The sequence below is a fragment of the Plectropomus leopardus genome, chromosome 2 (assembly GCF_026936395.1).
Source record: "Plectropomus leopardus strain MGB_pleo_1.0 chromosome 2, ASM2693639v1, whole genome shotgun sequence".
Taxonomy (NCBI): domain Eukaryota; kingdom Metazoa; phylum Chordata; class Actinopteri; order Perciformes; family Serranidae; genus Plectropomus; species Plectropomus leopardus.
Window position 1 is genome coordinate 35,351,615 of NC_142177.1, and position 22,778 is coordinate 35,374,392.

The 22,778-nt window shown below is 36.7% G+C and overlaps 1 protein-coding gene and 1 long non-coding RNA gene across 5 annotated transcripts in view; both read left to right on the forward strand.

The window, feature by feature from the left end:
* The window catches only part of st3gal8 (ST3 beta-galactoside alpha-2,3-sialyltransferase 8), a 54,679-nt gene extending 32,806 nt beyond the window's left edge, over positions 1-21,873 (forward strand). For all 4 annotated transcript variants that reach the window (XM_088069494.1, XM_088069490.1, XM_088069502.1 and 1 more), the window contains exon 9: positions 17,931-21,873. In XM_088069494.1, the coding sequence (XP_087925620.1) occupies positions 17,931-18,098 (168 nt within the window). In that variant the 3' untranslated portion in view covers positions 18,099-21,873. The remainder of the gene's footprint in view (positions 1-17,930) is intronic.
* On the forward strand, positions 11,404-16,755 carry LOC148190270 (uncharacterized). Its single transcript, XR_015774898.1, has 2 exons — positions 11,404-16,139; positions 16,309-16,755. It is a non-coding gene; the product is annotated as an uncharacterized LOC148190270 (long non-coding RNA).
* Positions 21,874-22,778: the final 905 nt, after the last annotated feature.

Here is a 22,778-nt window from a genome sequence, read left to right on the forward strand (position 1 = left end):
AGAGACGCGTCATATTATAAAAAGTGGGAATAAAGGTCCAAAAAAGGCCAAAAACCTCATAATTTAGCATGTCAAAAAAATGGTGAAAGAGGCAATAGTATAGTATGGCGAAAAAGTCAAATTTTGACCCCTCCTAAAAATGGCTGAAAATGACCTAGAATAGCTTGTAGAGACGCGTCATATTGGTCAAAGTGGGAATAAAGGTCCATAAAGGCCAAAAACCTCATAATTTAGCATGTCAAAAAAAATGGTGAAAGAGGCAATAGTATAGTATGGCGAAAAAAGTCAAATTTTGAGCCCTCCTAAAAATGGCTGAAAACGACTTAGAATAGCTTGTAGAGACGCGTCATATTATAAAAAGTGGGAATAAAGGTCCAAAAAGGCCAAAAACCTCATAATTTAGCATGTAAAAAAAATGGCGAAAGAGGCAATAGTATAGTATGGCGAAAAAAGTCAAATTTTGACCCCTCCTAAAAATGGCTGAAAACGACTTAGAATAGCTTGTAGAGACGCGTCATATTATAAAAAGTGGGAATAAAGGTCCAAAAAGGCCAAAAACCTCATAATTTAGCATGTCAAAAAAAATGGTGAAAGAGGCAATAGTATAGTATGGCGAAAAAAGTCAAATTTTGAGCCCTCCTAAAAATGGCTGAAAACGACTTAGAATAGCTTGTAGAGACGTCATATTATAAAAAGTGGGAATAAAGGTCCAAAAGGCCAAAAAACTCAAAATTTGGCATGTCAAAAAAAATGGTGAAAGAGGCAATAGTATAGTATGGCGAAAAAAGTCAAATTTTGACCCCTCCTAAAACTGGCTGAAAACGACCTAGAATAGCTTGTAGAGACGCGTCATATTGGTCAAAGTGGGAATAAAGGTCCAAAAAATGCCAAAAACCTCATAATTTAGCATGTCAAAAAAAAAGGTGAAAGAGGCAATAGTATAGTATGGCAAAAAAAAGTCAAATTTTGACCCCTCCTAAAAATGGCTGAAAATGACCTAGAATAGCTTGTAGAGACGCGTCATATTGGTCAAAGTGGGAATAAAGGTCCAAAAAGGCCAAAAACCTCATAATTTAGCATGTCAAAAAAACTGGCAAAAGAGGCAATAGTATAGTATGGCGAAAAAAGTCAAATTTTGACCCTCCTAAAACTGGCTGAAAACGACTTAGAATAGCTTGTAGAGACGTCATATTATAAAAAGTGGGAATTACGGTCCAAAAAGGCCAAAACCTCATAATTTGGCATGTCAAAAAAATGGTGAGAAAGGCAATAGTATAGTATGGCCAAAAAAGTCAAATTTTGAGCCCTCCTAAAAATGGCTGAAAACGACTTAGAATAGCTTGTAGAGACGCGTCATATTATAAAAAGTGGGAATAAAGGTCCAAAAAGGCCAAAAACCTCATAATTTAGCATGTCAAAAAAATTGGCAAAAGAGGCAATAGTATAGTATGGCGAAAAAAGTCAAATTTTGACCCCTCCTAAAAATGGCTGAAAATGACTTAGAATAGCTTGTAGAGACGCGTCATATTATAAAAAGTGGGAATAAAGGTCCAAAAAGGCCAAAAACCTCAGAATTTGGCATGTCAAAAAAAATGGTGAGAAAGGCAATAGTATAGTATGGCGAAAAAAGTCAAATTTTGACCCCTCCTAAAAATGGCTGAAAATGACCTAGAATAGCTTGTAGAGACGCGTCATATTGGTCAAAGTGGGAATAAAGGTCCAAAAAGGCCAAAAACCTCATAATTTAGCATGTCAAAAAAAATGGTGAAAGAGGCAATAGTATAGTATGGCGAAAAAAGTCAAATTTTGAGCCCTCCTAAAAATGGCTGAAAACGACTTAGAATAGCTTGTAGAGACGCGTCATATTATAAAAAGTGGAATTGCGGTCCAAAAGGCAAAAAACTCATAATTTGGCATGTAAAAAAAAATGGTGAGAAAGGCAATAGTATAGTATGGCGAAAAAAGTCAAATTTTGACCCCTCCTAAAACTGGCTGAAAACGACTTAGAATAGCTTGTAGAGACGCGTCATATTGGTCAAAGTGGGAATAAAGGTCCAAAAAATGCCAAAAACCTCATAATTTAGCATGTCAAAAAAAATGGCGAAAGAGGCAATAGTATAGTATGGCGAAAAAAGTCAAATTTTGACCCCTCCTAAAAATGGCTGAAAACGACTTAGAATAGCTTGTAGAGACGCGTCATATTATAAAAAGTGTGAATAAAGGTCCAAAAAGGCCAAAAACCTCATAATTTGGCATGTCAAAAAAATGGTGAGAAAGGCAATAGTATAATATGGCGAAAAAGTCAAATTTTGACCCCTCCTAAAACTGGCTGAAAACGACTTAGAATAGCTTGTAGAGACGCGTCATATTATAAAAAGTGGGAATTACGGTCCAAAAAGGCCAAAAACCTCATAATTTGGCATGTCAAAAAAAATGGTGAGAAAGGCAATAGTATAGTATGGCCAAAAAAGTCAAATTTTGAGCCCTCCTAAAAATGGCTGAAAACGACTTAGAATAGCTTGTAGAGACGCGTCATATTATAAAAAGTGGGAATTACGGTCCAAAAAGGCCAAAAACCTCATAATTTGGCATGTCAAAAAAAATGGTGAGAAAGGCAATAGTATAGTATGGCGAAAAAAGTCAAATTTTGACCCCTCCTAAAACTGGCTGAAAACGACTTAGAATAGCTTGTAGAGACGCGTCATATTATAAAAAGTGGGAATAAAGGTCCAAAAAGGCCAAAAACCTCATAATTTAGCATGTCAAAGAAAATGGTGAAAGAGGCAATAGTATAGTATGGCGAAAAAAGTCAAATTTTGACCCTCCTAAAATGGCTGAAAATGACCTAGAATAGCTTGTAGAGAGCGTCCATATTGGTCAAAGTGGGAATAAAGGTCCAAAAAAGCCAAAAACCTCATAATTTTGCAAGTCAAAAAATGGCGAAAGAGGCAATAGTATAGTATGGCGAAAAAGTCAAATTTTGACCCCTCCTAAAAATGGCTGAAAATGACTTAGAATAGCTTGTAGAGACGCGTCATATTATAAAAAGTGTGAATAAAGGTCCAAAAAGGCCAAAAACCTCATAATTTGGCATGTCAAAAAAAATGGTGAGAAAGGCAATAGTATAGTATGGCGAAAAAAGTCAAATTTTGACCCCTCCTAAAAATGGCTGAAAACGACTTAGAATAGCTTGTAGAGACGTCATATTATAAAAAGTGGAATGACGGTCCAAAAAGGCCAAAAACCTCATAATTTGGCATGTCAAAAAAAATGGTGAGAAAGGCAATAGTATAGTATGGCGAAAAAAGTCAAATTTTGAGCCCTCCTAAAAATGGCTGAAAACGACTTAGAATAGCTTGTAGAGACGCGTCATATTATAAAAAGTGGAATTACGGTCCAAAAGGCCAAAAACCTCATAATTTGGCATGTCAAAAAAATGGTCAGAAAGGCAATAATATAGTATGGCGGAAAAAAGTCAAATTTTGACCCCTCCTAAAAATGGCTGAAAATGACCTAGAATAGCTTGTAGAGACGCGTCATATTGGTCAAAGTGGGAATAAAGGTCCAAAAAGGCCAAAAACCTCATAATTTAGCATGTCAAAAAAACTGGCAAAAGAGGCAATAGTATAGTATGGCGAAAAAAGTCAAATTTTGACCCCTCCTAAAACTGGCTGAAAACGACTTAGAATAGCTTGTAGAGACGCGTCATATTATAAAAAGTGGGAATAAAGGTCCAAAAAGGCCAAAAACCTCATAATTTGGCATGTCAAAAAAATTGGAGAAAGAGGCAATAGTATAGTATGGCGAAAAAAGTCAAATTTTGACCCCTCCTAAAAATGGCTGAAAATGACCTAGAATAGCTTGTAGAGACGCGTCATATTGGTCAAAGTGGGAATAAAGGTCCAAAAAATGCCAAAAACCTCATAATTTAGCATGTCAAAAAAAATGGCGAAAGAGGCAATAGTATAGTATGGCGAAAAAAGTCAAATTTTGACCCCTCCTAAAAATGGCTGAAAATGACTTAGAATAGCTTGTAGAGGCAGCGTCATATTATAAAAAGTGTGAATAAAGGTCCAAAAAGGCCAAAAACATTATAATTTAGCATGTCAAAAAAAATGGCAAAACAGGCAATAGTATAGTATGGCGAAAAAAGTCAAATTTTGACCCCTCCTAAAAATGGCTGAAAATGACTTAGAATAGCTTGTAGAGACGCATCATATTATAAAAAGCGGGAATTACGGTCCAAAAAGGCCAAAAACCTCAGAATTTGGCATGTCAAAAAAATGGTGAGAAAGGCAATAGTATAGTATGGCGAAAAAAGTCAAATTTTGACCCCTCCTAAAAATGGCTGAAAATGACCTAGAATAGCTTGTAGAGACGCGTCATATTGGTCAAAGTGGGAATAAAGGTCCAAAAAGGCCAAAAACCTCATAATTTAGCATGTCAAAAAAATTGGCAAAAGAGGCAATAGTATAGTATGGCGAAAAAAGTCAAATTTTGACCCCTCCTAAAACTGGCTGAAAACGACTTAGAATAGCTTGTAGAGACGCGTCATATTATAAAAAGTGGGAATAAAGGTCCAAAAAGGCCAAAAACCTCATAATTTGGCATGTCAAAAAAAATGGTGAAAGAGGCAATAGTATAGTATGGCGAAAAAAGTCAAATTTGACCCCTCCTAAAAATGGCTGAAAACGACTTAGAATAGCTTGTAGAGACGTCATATTATAAAAAGTGGAATTACGGTCCAAAAGGCAAAAAACCTCATAATTTGGCATGTCAAAAAAAAATGGTGAGAAAGGCAATAGTATAGTATGGCGAAAAAAGTCAAATTTTGAGCCCTCCTAAAAATGGCTGAAAACGACTTAGAATAGCTTGTAGAGACGCGTCATATTATAAAAAGTGGGAATTACGGTCCAAAAAGGCCAAAAACCTCATAATTTGGCATGTCAAAAAAAATGGTGAGAAAGGCAATAGTATAGTATGGCGGAAAAAAGTCAAATTTTGACCCCTCCTAAAAATGGCTGAAAATGACCTAGAATAGCTTGTAGAGACGCGTCATATTGGTCAAAGTGGGAATAAAGGTCCAAAAAGGCCAAAAACCTCATAATTTAGCATGTCAAAAAAATTGGCAAAAGAGGCAATAGTATAGTATGGCGAAAAAAGTCAAATTTTGACCCCTCCTAAAACTGGCTGAAAACGACTTAGAATAGCTTGTAGAGACGCGTCATATTATAAAAAGTGGGAATAAAGGTCCAAAAAGGCCAAAAACCTCATAATTTGGCATGTCAAAAAAAATGGTGAAAGAGGCAATAGTATAGTATGGCGAAAAAAGTCAAATTTTGACCCCTCCTAAAAATGGCTGAAAATGACCTAGAATAGCTTGTAGAGACGCGTCATATTGGTCAAAGTGGGAATAAAGGTCCAAAAAATGCCAAAAACCTCATAATTTAGCATGTCAAAAAAAATGGCGAAAGAGGCAATAGTATAGTATGGCGAAAAAAGTCAAATTTTGACCCCTCCTAAAACTGGCTGAAAACGACTTAGAATAGCTTGTAGAGACGCGTCATATTATAAAAAGTGTGAATAAAGGTCCAAAAAGGCCAAAAACCTCATAATTTAGCATGTCAAAAAAAATGGTGAAAGAGGCAATAGTATAGTATGGCGAAAAAAGTCAAATTTTGAGCCCTCCTAAAAATGGCTGAAAACGACTTAGAATAGCTTGTAGAGACGCGTCATATTATAAAAAGTGGGAATTACGGTCCAAAAAGGCCAAAAACCTCATAATTTGGCATGTCAAAAAAAATGGTGAGAAAGGCAATAGTATAGTATGGCGAAAAAAGTCAAATTTTGACCCCTCCTAAAAATGGCTGAAAATGACCTAGAATAGCTTGTAGAGACGCGTCATATTGGTCAAAGTGGGAATAAAGGTCCAAAAAGGCCAAAAACCTCATAATTTAGCATGTCAAAAAAATTGGCAAAAGAGGCAATAGTATAGTATGGCGAAAAAAGTCAAATTTTGACCCCTCCTAAAACTGGCTGAAAACGACTTAGAATAGCTTGTAGAGAGCGTCATATTATAAAAAGTGGGAATAAAGGTCCAAAAAGGCCAAAAACCTCATAATTTGGCATGTCAAAAAAATGGTGAAAGAGGCAATAGTATAGTATGGCGAAAAAAGTCAAATTTTGACCCCTCCTAAAATGGCTGAAAATGACCTAGAATAGCTTGTAGAGACGCGTCATATTGGTCAAAGTGGGAATAAAGGTCCAAAAAATGCCAAAAACCTCATAATTTAGCATGTCAAAAAAAATGGCGAAAGAGGCAATAGTATAGTATGGCGAAAAAAGTCAAATTTTGACCCCTCCTAAAACTGGCTGAAAACGACTTAGAATAGCTTGTAGAGACGCGTCATATTATAAAAAGTGGGAATAAAGGTCCAAAAAGGCCAAAAACCTCATAATTTGGCATGTCAAAAAAAATGGTGAGAAAGGCAATAGTATAGTATGGCGAAAAAAGTCAAATTTTGAGCCCTCCTAAAAATGGCTGAAAACGACTTAGAATAGCTTGTAGAGACGCGTCATATTATAAAAAGTGGGAATAAAAAAAGGTCCAAAAGGCCAAAACCTCATAATTTGGCATGTCAAAAAATGGTGAGAAAGGCAATAGTATAGTATGGCGAAAAAAGTCAAATTTTGACCCCTCCTAAAAAATGCTGAAAAATGACTAGAATAGCTTGTAGAGGACGCGTCATATTGGTCAAAGTGGAATAAAGGTCCAAAAAGGCCAAAAACCTCATAATTTAGCATGTCAAAAAATTGGCAAAAGAGGCAATAGTATAGTATGGCGAAAAAGTCAAATTTTGAGCCCTCCTAAAACTGGCTGAAAAGCGACTTAGAATAGCTTGTAGAGACGTCATATTATAAAAAGTGGGAATAAAGGTCCAAAAGGCCAAAAACCTCATAATTTGGCATGTCAAAAAAATGGTGAAAGAGGCAATAGTATAGTATGGCGAAAAAAAGTCAAATTTTGACCCCTCCTAAAATGGCTGAAAATGACCTAGAATAGCTTGTAGAGACGCAGCGTCATATTGGTCAAAGTGGGAATAAAGGTCCAAAAATGCCAAAAACCTCATAATTTAGCATGTCAAAAAAATGGCGAAAGAGGCAATAGTATAGTATGGCGAAAAAGTCAAATTTTGACCCCTCCTAAAAATGGCTGAAAATGACTTAGAATAGCTTGTAGAGACGCGTCATATTATAAAAAGTGGGAATAAAGGTCCAAAAAGGCCAAAAACCTCATAATTTGGCATGTCAAAAAAAATAGTGAGAAAGGCAATAGTATAGTATGGCGAAAAAAGTCAAATTTTGACCCCTCCTAAAAATGGCTGAAAATGACCTAGAATAGCTTGTAGAGACGCGTCATATTGGTCAAAGTGGGAATAAAGGTCCAAAAAGGCCAAAAACCTCATAATTTAGCATGTCAAAAAAATTGGCAAAAGAGGCAATAGTATAGTATGGCGAAAAAAGTCAAATTTTGAGCCCTCCTAAAACAGGCTGAAAACGACTTAGAATAGCTTGTAGAGACGTCATATTATAAAAAGTGGGAATAAAGGTCCAAAAGGCCAAAAACCTCATAATTTGGCATGTCAAAAAAAATGGTGAAAGAGGCAATAGTATAGTATGGCGAAAAAAAGTCAAATTTTGACCCCTCCTAAAATGGCTGAAAATGACCTAGAATAGCTTGTAGAGACGCGTCATATTGGTCAAAGTGGGATTAAAGGTCCAAAAAATGCCAAAAACCTCATAATTTAGCATGTCAAAAAAATTGGCGAAAGAGGCAATAGTATAGTATGGCGAAAAAAGTCAAATTTTGACCCCTCCTAAAACTGGCTGAAAACGACTTAGAATAGCTTGTAGAGACGTCATATTATAAAAAGTGTGAATAAAGGTCCAAAAAGGCCAAAAACCTCATAATTTGGCATGTCAAAAAAAATGGTGAAAGAGGCAATAGTATAGTATGGCGAAAAAAGTCAAATTTTGACCCCTCCTAAAAATGGCTGAAAATGACCTAGAATAGCTTGTAGAGACGCGTCATATTGGTCAAAGTGGAAATAAAGGTCCAAAAAATGCCAAAAACCTCATAATTTAGCATGTCAAAAAAAATGGCGAAAGAGGCAATAGTATAGTATGGCGAAAAAAGTCAAATTTTGACCCCTCCTAAAACTGGCTGAAAACGACTTAGAATAGCTTGTAGAGACGCGTCATATTATAAAAAGTGGGAATAAAGGTCCAAAAAGGCCAAAAACCTCATAATTTGGCATGTCAAAAAAAAATGGTGAGAAAGGCAATAGTATAGTATGGCGAAAAAAGTCAAATTTTGACCCCTCCTAAAAATGGCTGAAAACGACTTAGAATAGCTTGTAGAGACGCGTCATATTATAAAAAGTGGAATTACGGTCCAAAAAAGGCCAAAAACCTCATAATTTGGCATGTCAAAAAATGGTGAGAAAGGCAATAGTATAGTATGTGAAAAAGTCAAATTTTGAGCCCTCCTAAAAATGGCTGAAAACGACTTAGAATAGCTTGTAGAGACGCGCGTCATATTATAAAAAGTGGGAATAAAGGTCCAAAAGGCCAAAAACCTCATAATTTGGCATGTCAAAAAAATGGTGAAAGAGGCAATAGTATAGTATGGCGAAAAAAGTCAAATTTGACCCTCCTAAAATGGCTGAAAATGACCTAGAATAGCTTGTAGAGACGCGTCATATTGGTCAAAGTGGGAATAAAGGTCCAAAAAATGCCAAAAACCTCATAATTTAGCATGTCAAAAAAAATGGCGAAAGAGGCAATAGTATAGTATGGCGAAAAAAGTCAAATTTTGACCCCTCCTAAAACTGGCTGAAAACGACTTAGAATAGCTTGTAGAGACGCGTCATATTATAAAAAGTGTGAATAAAGGTCCAAAAAGGCCAAAAACCTCATAATTTAGCATGTCAAAAAAAATGGTGAAAGAGGCAATAGTATAGTATGGCGAAAAAAGCCAAATTTTGAGCCCTCCTAAAAATGGCTGAAAACGACTTAGAATAGCTTGTAGAGACGCGTCATATTATAAAAAGTGGGAATTACGGTCCAAAAAGGCCAAAAACCTCATAATTTGGCATGTCAAAAAAAATGGTGAGAAAGGCAATAGTATAGTATGGCGAAAAAAGTCAAATTTTGAGCCCTCCTAAAAATGGCTGAAAACGACTTAGAATAGCTTGTAGAGACGCGTCATATTGGTCAAAGTGGGACTAAAGGTCCAAAAAATGCCAAAAACCTCATAATTTAGCATGTCAAAAAAATTGGCAAAAGAGGCAATAGTATAGTATGGCGAAAAAAGTCAAATTTTGACCCCTCCTAAAAATGGCTGAAAATGACTTAGAATAGCTTGTAGAGACGCGTCATATTATAAAAAGCGGGAATTACGGTCCAAAAAGGCCAAAAACCTCATAATTTAGCATGTCAAAAAAAATGGTGAGAAAGGCAATAGTATAGTATGGCGAAAAAAGTCAAATTTTGACCCCTCCTAAAAATGGCTGAAAATGACCTAGAATAGCTTGTAGAGACGCGTCATATTGGTCAAAGTGGGAATAAAGGTCCAAAAAATGCCAAAAACCTCATAATTTAGCATGTCAAAAAAATTGCGAAAGAGGCAATAGTATAGTATGGCGAAAAAAGTCAAATTTTGACCCCTCCTAAAACTGGCTCAAAATGACTTAGAATAGCTTGTAGAGACGCGTCATATTATAAAAAGTGGGAATAAAGGTCCAAAAAGGCCAAAAACCTCATAATTTGGCATGTCAAAAAAAATGGTGAAAGAGGCAATAGTATAGTATGGCGAAAAAAGTCAAATTTTGACCCCTCCTAAAAATGGCTGAAAATGACTTAGAATAGCTTGTAGACACGCGTCATATTATAAAAAGTGGGAATAAAGGTCCAAAAAATGCCAAAAACCTCATAATTTAGCATGTCAAAAAAAATGGCAAAAGAGGCAATAGTATAGTATGGCGAAAAAAGTCAAATTTTGACCCCTCCTAAAACTGGCTGAAAACGACTTAGAATAGCTTGTAGAGACGCGTCATATTATAAAAAGTGTGAATAAAGGTCCAAAAAGGCCAAAAACCTCATAATTTAGCATGTCAAAAAAATGGTGAAAGAGGCAATAGTATAGTATGGCGAAAAAAGTCAAATTTTGACCCCTCCTAAAAATGGCTGAAAATGACCTAGAATAGCTTGTAGAGACGCGTCATATTGGTCAAAGTGGGAATAAAGGTCCAAAAAATGCCAAAAACCTCATAATTTAGCATGTCAAAAAAAATGGTGAAAGAGGCAATAGTATAGTATGGTGAAAAAAGTCAAATTTTGACCCCTCCTAAAAATGGCTGAAAACGACTTAGAATAGCTTGTAGAGACGCGTCATATTATAAAAAGTGGGAATAAAGGTCCAAAAAGGCCAAAAACCTCATAATTTGGCATGTCAAAAAAAATGGTGAGAAAGGCAATAGTATAGTATGGCGAAAAAAGTCAAATTTTGACCCCTCCTAAAAATGGCTGAAAATGACCTAGAATAGCTTGTAGAGACGCGTCATATTGGTCAAAGTGGGAATAAAGGTCCAAAAAATGCCAAAAACCTCATAATTTAGCATGTCAAAAAAAATGGCGAAAGAGGCAATAGTATAGTATGGCGAAAAAAGTCAAATTTTGACCCCTCCTAAAAATGGCTGAAAATGACCTAGAATAGCTTGTAGAGACGCGTCATATTGGTCAAAGTGGGAATAAAGGTCCAAAAAATGCCAAAAACCTCATAATTTAGCATGTCAAAAAAAATGGTGAAAGAGGCAATAGTATAGTATGGCGAAAAAAGTCAAATTTTGACCCCTCCTAAAAATGGCTGAAAACGACTTAGAATAGCTTGTAGAGACGCGTCATATTATAAAAAGTGGGAATTACGGTCCAAAAAGGCCAAAAACCTCATAATTTGGCATGTCAAAAAAAATGGTGAGAAAGGCAATAGTATAGTATGGCGAAAAAAGTCAAATTTTGACCCCTCCTAAAAATGGCTGAAAATGACTTAGAATAGCTTGTAGAGACACGTCATCTTATAAAAAGTGGGAATTACGGTCCAAAAAGGCCAAAAACCTCATAATTTGGCATGTCAAAAAAAATGGTGAGAAAGGCAATAGTATAGTATGGCGAAAAAAGTCAAATTTTGACCCCTCCTAAAAATGGCTGAAAACGACTTAGAATAGCTTGTAGAGACGCGTCATATTATAAAAGTGGAATTACGGTCCAAAAGGCCAAAAACCTCATAATTTGGCATGTCAAAAAAATGGTGAGAAAGGCAATAGTATAGTATGGCCAAAAAAGTCAAATTTTGAGCCCTCCTAAAAATGGCTGAAAACGACTTAGAATAGCTTGTAGAGACGCGTCATATTATAAAAAGTGGGAATTACGGTCCAAAAAGGCCAAAAACCTCATAATTTAGCATGTCAAAAAAAATGGTGAAAGAGGCAATAGTATAGTATGGCGAAAAAAGTCAAATTTTGACCCCTCCTAAAAATGGCTGAAAATGACTTAGAATAGCTTGTAGAGACGCGTCATATTATAAAAAGTGGGAATAAAGGTCCAAAAAATGCCAAAAACCTCATAATTTAGCATGTCAAAAAAAATGGTGAAAGAGGCAATAGTATAGTATGGCGAAAAAAGTCAAATTTTGAGCCCTCCTAAAAATGGCTGAAAACGACTTAGAATAGCTTGTAGAGACGCGTCATATTATAAAAAGTGGGAATTACGGTCCAAAAAGGCCAAAAACCTCATAATTTAGCATGTCAAAAAAAATGTTGAAAGAGGCAATAGTATAGTATGGCGAAAAAAGTCAAATTTTGACCCCTCCTAAAAATGGCTGAAAATGACCTAGAATAGCTTGTAGACACGCGTCATATTATAAAAAGTGGGAATAAAGGTCCAAAAAATGCCAAAAACCTCATAATTTAGCATGTCAAAAAAATGGCGAAAGAGGCAATAGTATAGTATGGCAAAAAAAGTCAAATTTTGACCCCCCTTAAAAATGGCTGGAAATGACACAGAATAGCTTGTAGTGAGTCATTATAGTATACAAAGTGGGAATAAAGACCAAAACATGCAAATAAACTCATAATTTTGCATGTCAAAAAACTACACTATGACAGTGTAACATTCCCTTTAAAGCATAGGGATGATAACACGACAACCAAGAAATACGAACCACAGTAGAAGTGAACATCAAAGTAATTTATTTTTGACCATTCAGACACCATGCAAAGGTTCTCAAAGTGTGATAGAGGATGGGAGAAGGTGGTTTTGCCAAAGAAAATAACTTAGTACAACAAATCTGGGCCTGACTAAGTCACTACCTCAGATAACGAAGTAGAAACAAAAACCTAACTCCCTTTCAAAACAGCTTTCGTGAACAAACACAGGGGCAGCAGCAACAAGTTAACCTAGTGTGAGTTTTCCTGAGTTTGTGGAAATATAAAGGGTACCCCCAAATTACCTAATGTCCACAACCTCTCATCACATACCTTTCACCAAATACAAAAACAGTTCTGGCCACAAAACATACAGCCAAATCAGGAAAGAGATCCAAACTAACAAATGAGAGACCGGCACTTTGCATGACATCCATTTTGAGGACGATTCCGATGGACGATTGGCCAGGTCGGAGTGGAGGGAACCAGTGAGCATCCTCATCCTCACCCTCTGCACAGGAGGTAATCATTCAGAATGCAGAGGTGGACACACTCAGGTCATCAGTACCTGCAAAAAAACACAAGGGAGGAGGGAGAAAGCAGGGGAGATAAACACAAACAGCACTGTGCCTCTGTCTGGCACGTAACAGTGAGAAAAAGTAATTTTGACCCCTCCTAAAAATGGCTTAAACAACATAGAATAGCTTGTAGAGACGTGTCATTTTTTAAAAAAGTGGGAATAAAGGTCCAAAAAGGCCAAAAACCTCATAATTTAGCATGTCAAAAAAATGGTGAAAGAGGCAATAGTATAGTATGGCGAAAAAAATCAAATTTTGACCCCTCCTAAAAATGACTGACAATGACCTAGAATACGTTGTAGAGGCGCGTCATATTGGTCAAAGTGGAAATAAAGGCCATAAAAGTGCAAAAACCAATTAATTTAGCATGTCAGAAAAAATGGCGAAAGAGGCAATAGTATAGTATGTCGAAAAAAGTCAGATTTCGACCCCTCCTAAAAATGGCAAAAAATGACATAGAATAGCTCGTAGAGACCCGTTATAGTATACAAAGTGGGAATAAAGGCCAAAAAAGTGCAAGAACCAAAAAATTCAGCATGTCAAAAAAAATGGCCAAGAAGGCAATAGTATAGTATGTCGAAAAAAGTCAAATTTTGACCCCTCCTAAAAATGGCTAAAAATGACATAGAATAGCTCGTAGAGACCCGTTATAGTATACAAAGTGGGACTAAAGGCCAAAAAAGTGCAAGAACCAATTAATTTAGCATGTCAAAAAAAATGGCCAAGAAGGCAATAGTATAGTATGTCGAAAAAAGTCAAATTTTGACCCCTCCTAAACATGGATCAAAACTACACAGAATAGCTTGTAAAGACGCATTATAGTATAAAAAGTGGGAATAAAGGCCAAAAAAGTGCAAGAACCAAAAAATTTAGCATGTCAAAAAAAATGGCCAAGAAGGCAATAGTATAGTATGTCGAAAAAAGTCAAATTTTGACCCCTCCTAAAAATGGCTAAAAATGACATAGAATAGCTCGTAGAGATGCCTTATAGTATACAAAGTGGGAATAAAGGCCAAAAAAGTTCAAAAAACAAAAAATTTCAGCATGTAAAAAAAAAAGTCAAGAAGGCAATAGTATAGTATGTCGAAAAAAGTCAAATTTTGACCCCTCCTAAAAATGGCTAGAAATGACATAGAATAGCTCATAGAGACCCGTTATAGTATACAAACTGGGAATAAAGGCCATAAAAGTGCAAAAACCAAATAATTAAGTGTTTCAAAAAAAATGGCCAAGAAGGCAATAGTATAGTATGTCGAAAAAAGTCAGATTTCGACCCCTCCTAAAAATGGCTCAAAACTACACAGAATAGCTTATAAAGAGGCATTATAGTATAAAACATGGAAATAAAGGCCAAAAAAGACCCCAAACCTGCTAATTCAGCATGTCAAAAAAATGGCCAAGAAGGCAATAGTATAGTATGTCGAAAAAAGTCAAATTTCGACCCCTCCTAAAAATGGCTCAAAATGACTTAGAATACATCGTAGAGAGAGGTTATAGTATACAAAGTGGGACTAAAGGCCAAAAAAGTGAAAGAAACAAAAAAATTCAGCATGTCAAAAAAAATGGCCAAGAAGGCAATAGTATAGTATGTCGAAAAAAGTCAAATTTTGACCCCTCCTAAAAATGGCTAAAAATGACATAGAATAGCTCGTAGAGATGCCTTATAGTATACAAAGTGGGAATAAAGGCCAAAAAAGTGAAAAAAACAAAAATTTCAGCATGTAAAAAAAAATGGTCAAGAAGGCAATAGTATAGTATGTCGAAAAAAGTCAAATTTTGACCCCTCCTAAAAATGGCTAGAAATGACATAGAATAGCTCGTAGAGACCCGTTATAGTATACAAACTGGGAATAAGGGCATAAAAGTGCAAAAACCAATTAATTTAGCATGTAAAAAAAAATGGCCAATAAGGCAATAGTATAGTATGTCGAAAAAAGTCAAATTTTGACCCCTCCTAAAAATGGCTAAAAATTACATAGAATAGCTCATAGAGACGCGTTATAGTATACAAACTGGGAATAAAGGCCATAAAAGTGCAAAAACCAATTAATTTAGCATGTCAAAAAAATGGCCAAGAAGGCAATAGTATAGTATGTCACAAAAAATCAAATTTCGACACCTCCTAAAAATGGCTCAAAACTACACAGAATAGCTTGTAAAGAGGCATTATAGTATAAAACGTGGAAATAAAGACCAAAAAAGACCCCAAACTTCCTAATTTAGCATGTCCAAAAAATTGCCAAGAAGGCAATAGTATAGTATGTCGAAAAAAAATCAAATTTTGACCCCTCCTAAAAATGGCTAAAAATGACATAGAATAGCTTGTAGAGACCCGTTATGATATACAAAGTGGGACTAAAGGCCAAAAAAGTTCAAAAAACAAAAAATTTCAGCATGTCAAAAAAATGGTCAAGAAGGCAATAGTATAGTATGTCGAAAAAAGTCAAATTTCGACCCCTCCTAAAAATGGCTCAAAATGACATAGAATAGCTCATAGAGACGCGTTATAGTATACAAACTGGGAATAAAGGCCATAAAAGTGCAAAAACCAATTAATTTAGCATGTCAAAAAAAATGGCCAAGAAGGCAATAGTATAGTATGTTGAAAAAAGTCAAATTTCAACCCCTCCTAAAAATGGCTAAAAATGACTTAGAATACATCGTAGAGACAGGTTATAGTATACAAAGTGGGAATAAAGGCCAAAAAGTTAAAAAAAAAAAAAAAAAAAAAAAATTCAGCGTTTCAAAAAAAATGGCCAAGAAGGCAATAGTATAGTATGTCGAAAAAAGTCAAATTTTGACCCCTCCTAAAAAGGGCTAGAAATGACATAGAATAGCTCGTAGAGACCCGTTATAGTATACAAACTGGGAATAAAGGCCATAAAAGTGCAAAAACCAATTAATTTAGCATGTAAAAAAAAAATGGCCAAGAAGGCAATAGTATAGTATGTCACAAAAAATCAAATTTCGACACCTCCTAAAAATGGCTCAAAACTACACAGAATAGCTTGTAAAGAGGCATTATAGTATAAAACGTGGAAATAAAGGCCAAAAAAGACCCCAAACTTCCTAATTTAGCATGTCAAAAAAATGGCCAAGAAGGCAATAGTATAGTATGTCGAAAAAAGTCAAATTTCGACCCCTCCTAAAAATGGCTAAAAATGACATAGAATAGCTTGTAGAGACCCGTTATAGTATACAAAGTGGGAATAAAGGCCAAAAAAGTTCAAAAAACAAAAAAAATCAGCATGTCAGAAAAAATGGCCAAGAAGGCAATAGTATAGTATGTTGAAAAAAAGTCAAATTTTGACCCCTCCTAAAGATGGCTAAAAATGACATAGAATAGCTCGTAGAGACCCGTTATAGTATAAAAAGTGGGAATAAAGGCCAAAAAAGTTCAAAAACCAAATAATTTAGCGTTTCAAAAAAATGGCCAAGAAGGCAATAGTATAGTATGTCGAAAAAAGTCAAATTTTGACCCCTCCTAAAAATGGCTAAAAATGACATAGAATACATAGTAGAGACGCGTTATAGTGTACAAACTGGGAATAAAGACCAAAAAAGTGCAAAAACCAATTAATTTAGCATGTAAAAAAAAAAATGGCCAAGAAGGCAATAGTATAGTATGTGACAAAAAATCAAATTTCGACACCTCCTAAAAATGGCTCAAAACTACACAGAATAGCTTGTAAAGAGGCATTATAGTATAAAACGTGGAAATAAAGGCCAAAAAAGATCAAAAAACAAAAAAAATCAGCATGTCAGAAAAAATGGCCAAGAAGGCAATAGTATAGTATGTTGAAAAAAAGTCAAATTTTGACCCCTCCTAAAAATGGCTAAAAATGACATAGAATACATAGTAGAGACGCGTTATAGTGTACAAACTGGGAATAAAGACCAAAAAAGTGTAAAAACCAAATAATTTAGCGTTTCAAAAAAAATGGCCAAGAAGGCAATAGTATAGTATTTGGAAAAAAGTCAGATTTCGACCTCTCCTAAAAATGGCTCAAAACTACACAGAATAGCTTATAAAGAGGCATTATAGTATAAAACATGGAAATAAAGGCCAAAAAAGACCCCAAACCTGCTAATTCAGCATGTCAAAAAAATGGCCAAGAAGGCAATAGTATAGTATGTCGAAAAAAGTCAAATTTCGACCCCTCCTAAAAATGGCTCAAAATGACTTAGAATACATCGTAGAGAGAGGTTATAGTATACAAAGTGGGACTAAAGGCCAAAAAAGTGAAAGAAACAAAAAAATTCAGCATGTCAAAAAAAATGGCCAAGAAGGCAATAGTATAGCATGTCGAAAAAAGTCAAATTTTGACCCCTCCTAAAAATGGCTAAAAATGACATAGAATAGCTCGTAGAGATGCCTTATAGTATACAAAGTGGGAATAAAGGCCAAAAAAGTGAAAAAAAACAAAAATTTCAGCATGTAAAAAAAAAATGGTCAAGAAGGCAATAGTATAGTATGTCGAAAAAAGTCAAATTTTGACCCCTCCTAAAAATGGCTAAAAATGACATAGAATAGCTCGTAGAGAGAGGTTATAGTATACAAAGTGGGACTAAAGGCCAAAAAAGTGAAAGAAACAAAAAAATTCAGCATGTCAAAAAAAATGGCCAAGAAGGCAATAGTATAGCATGTCGAAAAAAGTCAAATTTTGACCCCTCCTAAAAATGGCTCCAAATGACATAGAATAGCTCAGAGAGATGCGTTATAGTATACAAACTGGGAATAAAGGCCATAAAAGTGCAAAAACCAATTAATTTAGCATGTCAAAAAATTGCCAAGAAGGCAATAGTATAGTATGTCGAAAAAAGTCAAATTTTGACCCCTCCTAAAAATGGCTAAAAATGACATAGAATACATCGTAGAGACCCGTTATATTATACAAAGTGGGACTAAAGACCAAAAAAGTGCAAAACCCATTTTTGACAACATGCCATGAGAGCTGAACTTAATGAACTGAATAAAAATCATCATCATCGCGTTCCCAGGTAACGGCCTCATGCGTGACTTTGCTGTACAGTCACCTAACATTGTATGTTTCCGTGTGTCATGGCATTACCTCCTCTCTGCGTTCAGGTGTCCGTGTTCGGTTATGGCGCCGACCAGCAGGGGAACTGGCATCACTACTGGGAGGAGAATCGTTATGCTGGAGCATTTAGGAAGACCGGCGTCCACAGTGCAGACTTCGAAACGCAGATCATCCACCAGCTCGCCAAGGAGGGAAAGATCAGTCTGCACCTGTGACACAACCACGAAGTGTTAATCTACAGACGGACGTACACACAAAGATTCATTTACCACTCACCTGCTGAGCCCAGGATGCAGCTACATCTTAAATGGTTAATTGCGGCGGAGCGGCGGCACAGCCAGCTCTCCTCTGATTGGATTTGACCGCGTGGACAGGAATTAGACCTGTGCACGTTCGGACGTTTATCATTACATGCCTGCCTTGAGTCAAACGTTCAGGCATGCAGGAATTTTTGAAGAATTTTTACATACCTTGGTTACCTGTGGACGGAGGCTTTTGGGAGAGGCAGGAGCTAACCTTCCCCTGACGGACGCGGCTCATATTTCCTCCCCTTCACCTGACGGACGCGGCTCATATTTCCTCCCTCTGCAGACTCCTGCTGGTTTAAATGAGTTCCAGCTCGACTGTTTTTCGGGACCCTCCACTGTTCAAACAGACTGTCCTGCCGTCTACAACCGGGGATCGACCACATAAATTTTGCTCTGAGCGGGAAACAACCACAGACTTTTTGTATATTTTCTATTGGATTTTATAGACATTATACAGGGATAACCTCTTTTTTCTTTTTTTTTTAATCAAAGCACTTTGCCTTGAAGAAAAATGGCACAAAATGTTGCCATGTTGTTGCTTCTCTGTCCAGCCGTTACTTTTTATATTTTATATCATGTATATTCCATCCATTTATCATAATTGTATCTTAATGCAAACCGTCCTGATCTAGAGGATGTTTCTGTCTCGACAGACTTGAACTGGAAACGGGACAACAAAGTTTTTGAGTTTTTTCTCACGTCTGCGTTTTTGGAATGTAAGCCAATGACACTTCCTGTCGCGACCGTATATGGAGCAGGGGGAGGAGCCTGTGTGAGGTTCTCAGCCTGTGTTTGAGTTTCGCCATGTGGTCCACGATGATTCAACAGTCTGCAGGTTTTTAGATGATTTCACTTTAAAAGGAGCTAGCTTCAGTTAGCAGCTAATTTAAAGTCAGAACTGTTGCCTAAATGTCTATAAATTGGGAAAACAGAGTTTTCCGAGAAAACCCGGTGAGCAGAGGACGAGATCAGCTGCAATGTGACAGATATCGTAAATTACTGTTATTGCCATCGTTACTGTTTCTAAAATGCAGGCAGTGTGTTTAACGTCTAAAATCACATGCTGGAGCGGTTTTTGCCACCGTTGAATAGTTTTGTGCAAAAAAAGCGGCTTCTTTAGGTACAGTCTCTGCGGGCTACTGGCCGTGCTGATCAGGAGTTTAATGTTTAAAGAACTAGTTTTTCAGTTCAAAGTTAACTAAGCTGTAAAGTTAACCTGAACAACAACTAAAGACGATGTGACTCACCGAGTAAAGCTGCAGACTGTCGAACTTCACGGACAAACGTGACGTAACTCCTCTGACTCACAGCTCGGTGGATGGGGGCGACAGAGACGAGGAGGCCGTGCACATCTTTGAACTTAAGATTTATTAAACAAAACTTAACAAGAACAAAGTTAAACAATCATGGTAACACCACCCAGTGTGCATGGATGAGCGAGAGCGATGTAGTGCAATGTAAGTCCAACCAAAAAATAACCAACCAGAAGAACGATGAGACACTGACCAGTCCAGCAGGCGGCAGAAGAGTCGGTCTGGACTTCCTGTTAAAGGGAGACGGCAGCGTGCAGCGTGCAGCGCGCAGAGGGCCGTGTACTGTGAAAGGTCAAAAACTGTTGCTGATTGTCAATCACAGTTGTCTGAATGTTTGTGGCTTCGTTTACACTATCAGGAGTTAAAGAGCATTTTCACACCGAGTAAGATCGAGTCTGAATCAGTCTGATCGCTCTGAGGTCGCTCATATCGTGTCTTTGAGCTACACTTCTGTTTTGCATGATGGCGAGCCCTCTGCTCAAGTCTTTGGAAGAGAAACGGATCGGAGTAGCGGTGTAGTTCAAGCGAGACCCGAGATGACGAAGAACAGATCAGTAATATACCTAAAATAATTCTCCGTCTACACGTCGCCTCTTAAATCGCCGACATCTACAACACTGCCTCGGTTAAAGGGTACATTAGTACGACCTCCTCCACCGTTGCTTTATCGTTTTTTGTGTGAATGGTTTGATTCTACTACTTTCTATTTGCTATATCAAAACAATACAAAACTCATGGAGGCTGTGCTGCTGTTTACAACATTTGACACAGACGTATCTATTTCCGTATCTAAAGGGAGTTAGCCTTAAGAAGAATGTATAAGTTTGCGTAGGAAACGCGTTAAAACAATAATTAATTTGTCCATCCGTTCATTTTTCATATAGTTTTTATGCGTAGACAAAAACTGTAATACATGTCGTCATAGATTTTATTTTCAAAGACTTCTTTATACTTGGTTTTTGTCTCATATATAATATATTTAATTAATTAAAAAATCGCGGATTGCCAGATTTCCAGAAGTTCAAAATTTTGTTAAAAAAATCAAAAATAATAATAATTATCCTCTGCTGCCTTAAAGGATCTTAGAAACTGATTTATCTGCTAATCTGTTGCACGAGTACGCAGCTCTTAATTTTCAGCGACTAGCGGATGTTACCGGTTTTGTGGACTAATGTTGAGCGATAAAGATCTGATCTGCTCTCTTGCGGATTTAGTTTTTATGCTTCATATATGAAGTACACGAACGTTTCTGAGTGCTCTAACCTCAGTGCTGTGCTTTTAGTTGTGCGAGCTTTTGTGCCTTTTTGTGAGTTCAGACCGCATCTTTTACTGCACATCTGTTGAACTCCGATAATACGACGCAATGACTGTTTCTCTTTGATTCAGACCAAACCTGCCAGTGTGAAAACGCTCCGTAAAGACTTCAGTCTGCTTCAAACACACTTGCTGGTACGACAACTGAAGGCCGGGATATGCTAGAAAAGAAGTAGGTCATACGAAGTGCTAAGAGTTGTTCTGAGCAGGAGTGAAAAGCCCGCCATCATAAACTCCTCCTGGCTGCGTCTCGCAGTTTCCCTGAGCTCCGTCCAACAAATCTGTCTTTGTAGAGACAAAAACTGTCAAATGCAGCTGTTGGAAAAGGGAGTTTTTGGACGAGCCGACACTTTGTTTGAAGCAGACTGAGACCTCTATAAATAATCATAAATGCTGAATTATTATCTGGAGGCGGCTGCTGTGTCGTTAACTCGACTGCAGTTTAGACTTTATCCCAGTTTGTCTGGAACAAGTCGAACGCTGAGTCATCTGAAGCTACGGTTTAATCTGAAACATCTGCTGCTTGATTTAGCACTTTGTCGACTTCTCCAGGAAAAAAAAAAAACTCCTGCTGATAAACTGGGAAATTATCCACTTTATGAGGAACTCGCAGCCACTTAATGACAGAGCAGCAGCCCTCCAGAGTCCTGAGCTGGACCTCACATCCGGATGAACAGTTTAGAAATGTGCAGACTAAGTTGTAGTAAAAAGATTTACTTCCTCACACTGAACAAAATCAAGTTTGTTGTGAGTTTAAATCCAAAGTTGTGCTTAGATTCCCTGCAGTCTGGAAATTACCTCCATCAGGAATGCGGGAAGATGCGGATTAAATCAAATCATGATGTATCTTACTTTAGCTTTAATTCAGATCATCATATTTTAACTGTGACTGTTAAGTGAAACTTACATTTCCTTCTGTTTTATCAAACAAGCATCCTGCTGATCATCAAGTCATTCATTTATAGCTACCAAACAGACAGAAGCACTGTGATGTTTCAAAACAACATAAACCAAGCGCTGTCACTTTGAATAAAATAAAAAAATATGAAACAACATTTAAAGTTTTTTTTTTCTATAAAAAGTTCTGGAGGTAAATGTTGAGACAATCAAACCCAGATGAGAGAAGTTTTGCTGAGAAATTTGACGTCAGTAAAGTTCCCTTATATGACAGTGTTGCTGCCACTATGATTAAAAAAACAAACTTTCAGCTCAGTTTTCAGTATCGGATGTTTCAGTCGTTACTGTTATGATCTTGTCATCACTACATACCAAATTATTCTGTTTCATTACCACAAAGCATTTTCTTTTTCCATCATGAAACTTTTTATGATGTTGTCATAAACGTGTCTTCCTGTAACGTGATAAACTGGCGCTTTAAAACAAGAAAAGTTTACTGATATATAACGAGTGATAAGTTATATGAAAGTTAAAAAGAATCATTTTGTATGTAGTGATAACGAAATGTCATTAAAGAAAAAGAGAAAAATGTCCTCATTTTAAGAGAAAATGTATTTTCGTGTAAGTGGCAGCAACACACGACCGTACTCGCTGAGGCGTTGGGATATCTCGTGACATCGAAGGCAACTGAAAGCGTCAGCTGTGTCGCATTTCAGGCCCCGCCTCCTCCGGTGTTACCCGAATTAGAGCAGACGACTGGTATTTATCTGGTAGATGTCAGGATGTCACCGGACATCATCGAGGGCATATTGTGCGAGCGTCAACACTAACAGGCCGTTATTTAAACCGATAATAAATATAAGCTCCGACTCATAACAGTAGTGATGTGGAGATTTGACTTATTTTAAATTAAGCTGCCGATGTTATATTTGTTAAAGGAGAAGATAATTTAATACAGTTATTTATGCATTAGTGAAACATGTTTCTTATTCTTATTTTGGGGTGAATTTTTAGATAAATCACGGGATGATGAAAATAATCTTGCAGCCTTTTAACCCGACAG